The 10544-nt window shown below is 43.4% G+C and overlaps 1 protein-coding gene across 1 annotated transcript in view; it reads left to right on the top strand.

The window, feature by feature from the left end:
• The window catches only part of igfbp3 (insulin-like growth factor binding protein 3), a 16801-nt gene extending 6272 nt beyond the window's left edge, over positions 1-10529 (top strand). Inside the window, exon 4 of the mRNA XM_020601963.1 lies at positions 8734-10529. Coding sequence (XP_020457619.1) covers positions 8734-8859 — 126 coding nt within the window. The 3' untranslated portion in view covers positions 8860-10529. The remainder of the gene's footprint in view (positions 1-8733) is intronic.
• The last annotated feature ends 15 nt before the right edge of the window (positions 10530-10544 follow it).

Genomic DNA, 10544 nt, shown 5'->3' with positions numbered 1-10544 from the left:
AAACAAGGGCCTAATCATAAACATGAGACATAAGCCATATCTTAAAGTGATACTCCAGTCAAAATCTTTTATTATCAAACTGTTGCAAGCTGTTGAAAGGTGGCTAAAGCTGCTAGTTTCATCTTTCATGTGGACCATCTCTACCAAATAGTACCAGGAACTGAACTGGTATTAGCACCTTTTCAATCTAGTTGTTCCAGGAACAAAGGATCAACAGAAAGTAATCTCAGAAACTAAAATAAAAGCTATACATAAGGCCTTTTTGTACATTTCTGTTTGGGCTTTCACTGCATCCAAAGAACTGTGAGGATTAGGCAAATTGTGTGAGATATACAGAAGTGGAAAAGGAGAATAAAAGTTTCTTTAGTCCGTTTGTTTGCACTGGGTTTTGACTCCTTGTCCAGAGCTGCAACATTCATGCAAAGCAGACTATGGATTAAAATGCAATTTAAGTGGTAGGTTTGTTTGAGATGTACGTTTTTTATGCATTGTTTTGTTCTTTGTCATTGAGTGATGTGGTTAGGGAGCTGTGCAATGGTGGAAAGGGATGCTGCAAAGGTCAGAAAGGTGCCTCTTATAAACATAAAGATGATTTATTGAGCGATTTTTTTGTGGACACCTCAGCCAATGCTAAGTTTCAGTTTTGTTTCACTTTCTTGCTGAATCATTTTTGGATTACAGTCAGTAATTCAGCTGCCTGGATAGGACATCCAGAAGGATCCTACTTCCAGAGTGGAGACTTCTGACAGGCAAGGACTGGTTTAAATGAAGGAAAAGCTTCAGAGTTCCTGGAAAAGTCTCAGAAAGCTGCAGGAGTAGTCAGATTAGATTCATGTGGCTCCAAATGGTAACACATATCACACCTAAGAAAAGCATCAAAATTACTTTAGAAAGTTTGAAAATGAAACTGCAGTGTAATTTGCCTGCTCACTGCCCAGTCCACACAATACAATCAGTGTGTTGCAAGCATGGCTGCACACATCGCTGTCAGCTCTGGCTCTTAACATTTGTCTCTTGTGACTGTGCTGACTTAGTTGTCATTACATTGCTAACCGTGCTCGCTTTATGGCTTCTGGAAATGATGTCTATTTGTGGAGAAGCAGATGTTGTCTGATCACATTCAGAGGGAAAAATGTTTATAGCTTTTCAGACCTGCCACACTCAGAGGTGGGGGCTGCCATCATAGATGACATTCAAATGCGGATAACAGCACACATCTTTGCCCAAAGGAATTCATTGTGTTGCACTCACAGTGTTACACTCATTTGTGTGCATGAAAAGTGACTAAAGTAATTGAGGAGAATGAAAACCAGAGCTTCACAGTGCGATAACTTCTCACCTGGTTGATGGCTGTGTGAGGTGGAAGTGATTGCCAGGTCACTGTGAGTCCCACCCCACCCCACACACCCAGTTCATATTCACATTTGTCACCTGTTACCATATTGTTCATTAAGCTGCTACTGTGTGCTGTGTAAACTACAGAATAAAAGGGGCGAGTCATATTGTGGTGAAACAATGAGTACGTGAGCATAGTGAGCAGACGGATGAAGAACAGGTGAACAATGCCTACTGGAATGGCTCAACAAGTTTCTTTGGAACCTTGCGCTCCACTTGTGTGGAGCACAAGTGAATTCACGTTAAAGTTTTGTTCTCCGTTAAGGACAAAATGAACAGCTGTATAAACAGCCACTTTTTTAGCCTACAGTGGGTGAGATTTGACACAAATAACCTGGATTTTAGACTCTAGTGATCAACTGTAATCAGGACGAAGTTCAAACACGTACTGTATGTGTGTGGTTTTCTGTATATGTTGCTGGTAATGTGAGCGCTTTAAGCCTGTAGGAGAAGTCAGAGCAGACCTATCTCGGCTCCAGAGAAACTTATTTTTAGCTGTGGTTATATGAATTGGTTCAGTATCCCAGTTTAGGCCACGCATGCCCAACAGTGACCCGCTCATTACACCCCTCAAGGTCTCTCTCTCTCTCTTTCTTTCTTTCAACATTTCACCCAGCCATCATAACCCCCACTGTGCCCTGCCTACAGTCTTTTGTTCTGCACCATCATTCTGTCCATCCTGCTCTTCCGCCCACCTGGCTTTTCCTTGTTTGGCCAGGAATTACCCTGCAGACGGTTGTGAATGGGACGCCAGTGCCTCTGTTTCTCTGTGTACTCTTTCAGAGTTATGTGTTGAGAGGAAGAGGAGAGAGACAGGCAGTGGGTTAAGGATGTGAGCCAGGCGCCTGTGCAACCTGATAACCAGCAATACTTTTTCAGTACTATACTTTCAGAATATAAGCATGGTTTCTACAAAGTCATTTTTCATTAGCAAGTTTCAGTGCATCTGTTTTTAATGTTTTAACACATGAAAATATGTCATCAAAAAATTAGTAATTAGCAAAAACCTGGTCAAAGCATTCAATCAACTTTCAATATGGACATATTTCACTGTACGTTGAAAAAATTAATATTCAATGCTCCATCATAATGATATGTCTAAGGCTCCAATGCATAATAATTTTCATTTTTAATTTATAGTATTTTTTAATTTTTTTAAACTGCTGAAGCCCAGATTATACTTTGCACATCCGAGTTTATTTGACACACATTTAATGGTTCAGGCATGCTAGTTATTGGTGATGCTGGAGTGAATTTATGGATGGGCTGAGTGTTTGGGCCCTGATGAAGAGTGGCTTGGTTCTGGGATGCTCGAGCACACCGTTCCATCTTCTTTGTATCGTGTACCCATATCAGTTATTTAGAGGACGTCCGCTCGTCCACACTCACACTCGCATACAAATTGATGTGGACACTTACTTTGGATGGACATAGGTCAGGGGACGTACTTGTCTCAGAGGGGTTGCTAAGTAGAGGCTATAGATGACATTAGTGGAATTATACAGTGACAGTGGTTGGAAAGTTGAGCTGATGAAGCTGCCTAACAACTCAGCTGGGCAGAGCCTGTAGCCTAACCTGAGCAAATAAAATGCACATATAAGGCCAGGTCATGCCAGCAAGTATCTGTGCTCTGCTCAAGAGCTAGGCCAGAAGGTGGTCATCTTTTATATACAATAACTGCTACAGACTAGTAGGGATAACAGCTAGCAGGCATGGCGCTCATCGCTCAGATGAAAGCGCTCATCAAGCCTGTGGGGTCAGCCAGGGCAGTAGATACGAGGCTGAGTCGAGCCACATTGTATTTACTTGGGTGAGGGTAGGAGTTAAAAGCAGCTTTAACACTTTAGATCAGTTTAAAGCTACAGTAGGTTCGGCCGCCTGTCGTGGTGGTGGTGTGATACTCATCATGGGCTAAAACATCATTAAACATGAGTACTGGGCTTCCACAGAAGGCGCATCCAACTTTGGCATAGTTAACTGTGTATTGAAAACCTACGATATGTGACCATTTTTAATACTCCATCACAAGCCAGCAGAGCAGAAAGTGATGGTTTGAAATTGCTTTATATTGTCGTCCGAGCCACAGTTGAAAGCACAGTCATTTTACAGTAAGTTGCAATGCCTTTCATTAGGGAAGGTTTAACATGCAAATAGTTTGGGAGCTGGTAGTTTTGGAGTAGGTGATCAGATTTGCCACTGATTCATTTTATGTTAACAGAGAATGGAGTAAATATGTCCCAATCAAAACACGTTCTTATAAAAAGGTGTGTCTTTGCAAACTTTGTAAAGCAGGTTCCTGTTTTAAATTTTGTGTGGCTCAGTTCTTGTAAAACAAAGGAATTATTCTGTAATTCACACAGACTCCATTAAACTAGTTTTTTTTTCCAGAAAAAGCAATATCCTGCAGCTACAGTAGTCCTAATGCACTTGCAAACACACACACAGATTCATCCTCTTTTACACAAATACATATAGCCCTACACACACACTGCATTTTATGAGCTTGTGTTTATCCTTTGGTCAGAGCTGGTGCTTTTTAATGTCAGTGAAGCCCAGTGGCGCTGTTATTAGCTATAAAGACCAGCATCACAAGAGCATGCATTCACACACACAACACATACACACACCATAAAGATAGTATTATGACTGTGCAGGGTGGATGAAATGTACTTTTTTAATGACAGCCAAGAGGATCATGCTGGGCCACTGACAGGAATGTGAGGTTCAGAATATAGGGCATGAGGTCTGAGGTGACCCAGGGTTTAAACTTTGTGGATCAGAATTCTGGGATAAGTGAACACTCCTCCAAAAACCTACAGTACAGCAGTACAGTATATTGTGAGCAGCAGATACTCTATGACAAGCTTGTGGCTTTCTCCTTCATGGAAGACATCAACTCTAGTCTGTTTGGATTCAAGGTTGGACAGAGGGGAAACAGAATAAGCAGGTTTGAATTTTTCAAGTTCATCTTAACACAATACTCACATGCCAGACATACTGTATGTTGAAAGAGTTATGGGTGACGGTAATTACTCCTGCTCTCAGTACTGGCCATGAAGCAAACTCTTCACACTATAAAACACGGGGGACAAAAGGCACAGCCCTTCAGCAGCTTCAGTGGTTTGAGGAAGCCAGATCTTGTGGCTTTCTTCCATAATTTTGGGCTTTATAGTATGGATAGTATCAGGGATGCATCCTGGTACCTACTTGATTTGGCTAATTCAGACTGCTGAAGCCTCATATTGGCTTTAGCTGAATTTTAGAAGTCATTTTTGCACAGAATAAAGACTGTGGTTTTTGTCTCCAATTCTTAGGCCAGTATGGAGCAGAGGAAATGTTACAGTAACCTCCTTCAAAATACACTGTACGAGAAAAAAAACCCATCATGTATATACATTTTCCTCTGTGAAAATAGGTCCCTTGTCATTTTCAATTTAAGCAACCTGCAAACCGAATACAGACAACTTTTAAGTTTACATGAAATGAATATATGATTCACCAAACTTAGGATTTCAGCCACCATTTCTTTATGCTTGACTGCTGAATCTGCTCAATGGAGAGATTTCATAAGCAGGCTTGATTACACCTTCCTAAAAGAAAAAGAGCGTAGTATCAAAACAAAAGTACAAACTCCAGCTCAAGTAAGTGATGCTTGGGATGTGGATCAGCTCTTTGCCTTGTCCTACTGTGTGTATGTAGGTAAAGAAAGGATTGCTTGAGATGACTGCTAATACAGGTCGTAGATACACTGAGCGGGTATTCAGTGTATTCAGTGACAGGGGAATGCACACATGCACATTTTGCTTTTCCTCTCCCTTCTCCTCTGGCTTTTCGACTTTCCCGTGCATATGAACATGCAGACACACACATCTTGCACATGCAGAACTGTATCATCACTAACCAGTGCAGAGGAACACAATGTTAAGCTCCTCTCCACAGTCTCATCTGCTGGGTCAGGGCTAAAATAGAAACTGGCCACAGACTGTGACGACGGCACCATGCGGGGGAAAGGAGGGAAGAGAGGAGCAAGAGAGCAACAGAAAAGAGTGAGGCGAAAGAGGAGGAGGAGAAGGAGAAGGAGGAAAGGTGGGAGGAAACCTGAGTTCACCGAGACAAATCCCTCAACGATGTTGGTGTGTGAGAGTGGGGGGGCATGTGGGGCTGCGTACTTGCCTCCAGACTGCTGCAGTAGTTTCTGGCAAGGTATTTTAATAGGCCTGTCTCTGTAAAGCTGCCTTTGATCATCTGGATGTCGACTGCACTGGAAACAGACACCTGGTGACACCCTACAGCCTGTCCGTGTGTCTGCCTCTCTCGCTGCACAGCTGCCTGCAGCGCAGTCGGTAAGTATTAGGAGAGTTTGGTTTTGGCTCCACGTTGCTGGGTATTGGAATTTTAGTACAATGACTTTCAGCTTTAATTGGACGTTTTATATCCAGATCTGATAAGCTGTGTAGAAATTTTCCGCCTTTATGCGGTGAGGGTAATAAGTAATATGAAGCCTGCACTGGTTACTTAAAATAGTCAGGCTTTATTTGTCAACAGCAAAATGTTTTGTTTGATAGTGCTGTATAATGACACCTGTTCAAAAAACAAGTCATACTAATATTTTGTGATACGCCACCTTTCTGCATCTATAGGTAAATAAAACTATTTGGTTATGGTTTCGGAAACTGCGCTAATGGTTAAACAATGGTGCATTTTTGGGAGAGGAGTTATACAGCAGTATTTCTTAACAAGCAGGAGCATAGTTGTTACACAGCACTTGTGTGCGGCGCCCCTGCTGGTCGCAAACTGACAACAGGGGCCAATCTAGAGTGCCGGCTTTGTGTGAAAGCGGCTCGACTTTCACAAAAAAGCAAGAAACACAAAGTCATTTCCTGTTGGAGATTGGATTATTTTTAATTCCCCATTGTTAGAAGAGTTTATGAGGATTCGGAGAATACCTGTGTTATGAAATGAGGATACAATGTTCAAACAGTTTCACTTTTGCATGTTCATGGAAGATTATACTTGAGTGTATATGCACATGAGAGTCACAAGCTGGACCTACTAACGAACTACACCAGGGTTTAAGACATGTAAAATCTAAAAAAAAAACAAATCCTAGTGGAATATTTATTGATGTTTTTTATGTCCCCCTGATGTACCCATTCAAAAAAGCCACTGGTTTTGGGGCGAAAGGAACCGGAAGTGTAACTTGTTTCCAGGTTTTAGACTCACTCCTACATCACTCTGCACATCTCTGCGCTGTCTATATGGGTGTTAAATGACGCAGCGCTGCCTGTGTAGCTGGCCAGTGACTGGTCATGCTACTTCTGTCTTTGCTGCTGAAAGTAACGGGTTGCGGTGGGTCAACTGAGAGGTGGTCGATGGTTTGATTCCCAGTCTGCAGGTCAAAGTTTCCTTAAGAATGACACTGAGGGGTGACACCGAATCATTATATCATTATGTGCACAAGAGCTCGACTCTCAGGAAATACAGATATAGTTGTTTTAAGCATTACGAGAAACGATTTTTAGTGACAACAATCTCAGTAAAGATGTGAACACCCTTAAATCAGACTACACATGGCAGTGTATTTACAAGATTCAGCTCCTTAAGTACAGTAAATCCTGCATTCTTACACTCTGGCTGATCTTTACTCGTTGTATATAGTTTGAGATTATTCAGTGTACTCTTTTCTCCTGTTCTTGGCAGCCACTGGTTTCCCTTCACTTCGTACTATAGGAAAATGAAACATGCTTATAAAACTCATTTAATCTGTGTAATCCATCACACTGAAGACCAGGTCTGTCAGTATTACATTATCATTACTTGGTGATGCTGACTAACTTCAGATTTATTTAAAATATCTGCACTGCATCACCTCGCTGTAGTAATACACCTTTTACTTAATATTCAACAAAATATAGAAGAATAGGAAACAAAAAAGAGTCTAACTGCTTTTCAGGTTGTGCAGAACATGGGTGGTGACCAGTGGCTGCTTGGTAAGATAGAAAAAGTCAATTAAAATGTCCAGAATATGTAGGCTGTGATGGAAAGTACACTATGAGTGGTGTGTAGTAGATGGGCGACAACATAGCAAATCACTGGTATGGTTGTTTCTTGCTCAAAGTGAGCACTTGAACCTCCGAGCCACTGGTTCAATTGAAATGAGCCAAATATACATGGTGTATATTTATGGACTGTAAACACTGGGTATACTTTCAGTGCTTACTGACTGCAGCACCAGAGAAACAGGCGGAGAGGCAGACAGGCGTGTCTCTGCACTGGCTGCTCACCTTGTGATCTGTCACCGCTCCCCTGGGTGGTGGGGTGTAAGAGGTGGATTATTTTGAGTTCAGCCTGGCCCTACTGATTGTGCCCTTTCATGTTTACCCCAAATGGGGCTCATAAAGTTGCCACTCTACAAAGCCCGGCCCCCTGTGGGACATCTGATTTTACTGCACGCATGTGTGTAAGTAGGTGGGGGGTATGTATACAAAGACTGCGTGTAGATTTTGTTGTTGACGCTGGTGTGTTTATGTGCACACATGCACGCATACCCGTGCACATGCGGGCCATAATCAGCTCCAGATGATTTTGAGTGTCTGCCAGCTTCCCAGAATAGCAGCACTGGTTTCCCTGCAGCCCTCCAACTGGCCTTGGTAAATATTTTAGCAACTCCATGTTTACCTTCACACTCCTTCACTCTCACACACTCAGTGTTCCTCATTTCCTGCCCCTCTCTATCCAAAATAATCTACTTTTTCATTGTATATTTCCCCACTGGTCAAGAGCCTGATAAATAAACTGCTCCACAGCTCAGAGATGGCACAAATTCAGCAACATGCTGTGAACTTTTCTGCTCTGAGCTTGATACTTTTATCATCTTTCATAAACTGAGCAGCTGCATCATCTGCTGTGTTTATCTCTGAGAGTTTCTGCATGCAAAAAGTCAGAGAAAGTTGCAGGCAGCAGGGCATTCCTCTCCACGATCGATGCTTGTCTTATTAGAGTCCTGCTGAGGCATGATGACTTGGCCTCCGGACAAGCATCCACAATCTAAAAGCCAACAGGGAGATTAACTGTTTTTGTAACGCACACTGAAGGTGCTGTTGAACCTGTGTCAGGATAATAATTCCTCACCTTGGAAACACTAATCTGTTTTCACAGCATGTCTCAAAGTGATAAGTCCTCCTCTATTTTCCAGACTTTTAAGTCAGAGCAGGCTGAGAGATGTTCATTCGTGCCACACAGGCTGCACACGTTAATCTCTGCTTGGCAAACTTTTTTTGGTAAAAGCAAACTAGTAGCTTTGCACCCCTACATTTTTTTCTCCACCTCTCTTTGCAGTGCCGTCCATCCAAAGGCAGGAGGCGGGGCTATTGCTGGTGCGTGGACAAATACGGGCAGCCTCTGCCTGGCTTCGACGGCAGGGAGTGGGGCGAGACGCAGTGCTACAACCTGGAGAGCAAATGAGAGGCCGGGTGGACGATGAGTGGACAGAGAGAAGAAGGACAAGTGCTGGAGAAGGGCAAAAGACAGAGACAAAGAAAGAAACCCTACTTTGCTCTTGCATGTAGTTTTATGTAAACATTTGAAGGAACTCTGGACCTTTTGATTTCAGGTCCCATTTCTGTTGGAGAGGGAGGAAGAGAAGAGGGGGAGGGCAGGGGGCAAGGGTGGAGCACAGCCTCGGTGACCAGCCAAGCCTTCTGTCTGTCACATCTGTCTGTCCTGTGCTTAGGCAACATCCATTGTTTCTTGAAAAAATCAAAAAAAGAAAAGATTAAGCTGAAAGCTGAGTGTGAAGGGGAAGATGGAGAGAGCCCTGTCATCTGCACTATTCCCTTAGAGGGAGGGGAAGCAGGGGCTTTTCCACTCACTTTAAACAGGACTATTTGTGACTATGACCCTGGACTGCACCACCACCATTTCTATTGTGTGCATGCCTGTCTGTGAGTCTGTGTGTCTTCTTGTGGGGGCACCTGCATAACATACATGTATGTGTGCACAGCTGCATGTCTGTGCAAGATGGTGACTGAGCGTGTGTGAATAGTCTATGTCACTAAGCTCAGTTTAGCCCCCACGTTATTAAACAGTGCACGACAAAAACACTCTTGGGCTCAGGGTCCAGTCTGAAGTGAAGGATTATGGGATACCAGGATTTTGACTTCTTATTCGGCAGGATGGCTGCTGAGGGCTCCCCTTACTGCCTCGAAATTCTTTCTTTGTGATGCTATGGGAGGGTGAATGGAGGCAAACTGTGCAGTTACTGCGCCTTAAAACTGCTCTTTCCAACCCTCAACCCTCTAAGGTCAATTAAAGGAATACTGCACTGAAAATCTTTTCAGTGTCAAACATTTGGCTTGAACACAACAGGCTTGAAAGGTGGCTCTGAAAAGGCTGTCACATGCTCCCATATGGAAGACGGCACCTGTAGTTTGCGGCAGATACCAGTGGTGGCCAAGAGACTTCTATAACCACTCCTGCAGCAAAACCTATACCCAGCTGTTTCACCTTCAGGTTAGGTCTCTGGGAAGACAGTGGTTTGACATCCAACACAATATTAGGTTAATGTCACTGCACATATCTCTGGTTTTTGTCAGCAGCACTTTCCCACCCTAGACCGAGCAAGCAAAGTATTCCTTACTGGGCAACCAAAATATAGTTTGTGTTGAAACTCAGGGTTGCTGTTTCCTCCTGTGTGAATCCAAGCTACATATAGATGCTGTTCTCAGTGAAAGAGCAGGCTTTTGTTCAAGCTGACAGGATCTGTTAATTTAGTAGTATAAATGTTTGAAGTATTATTTAGAGATGCTCACATGCCATGTTGCAGTCTTAGAGATCAGTTCAGTTGGATTAGTCTGTCTTCTGTCTTATTCCCAGGCTCTGCTGTCCACATCCATGTCTGTCCAAGCGCACTGTAGCTCTAACCTGTCTCTCGTGTCCTCACGCCAGCTTTGGTGCTGAGGTCCTCCTGCACCTCAGCCCTGTCCCTGTCTTTGTCTCTGTGCCTAATCCCGCCCCTGGCTCCAGCCCTCTAACTCAAGCTGTCTTCCCCCCTCCAGCACTCTGCCCACCTACGATCCTCTCTCTGTCAGTGGTGCAACCTGGTGTAGGCTTGTATGTACGGAACCCCGCGTGACCGGCTTTTCCCTCCC

This window comes from Monopterus albus, unplaced genomic scaffold (assembly GCF_001952655.1).
Source record: "Monopterus albus unplaced genomic scaffold, M_albus_1.0 scaffold53.1, whole genome shotgun sequence".
Lineage (NCBI taxonomy): Eukaryota > Metazoa > Chordata > Actinopteri > Synbranchiformes > Synbranchidae > Monopterus > Monopterus albus.
The sequence above is the reverse complement of the archived record's forward strand: the minus strand, read 5'-3'. Positions and strand labels throughout refer to the sequence as shown.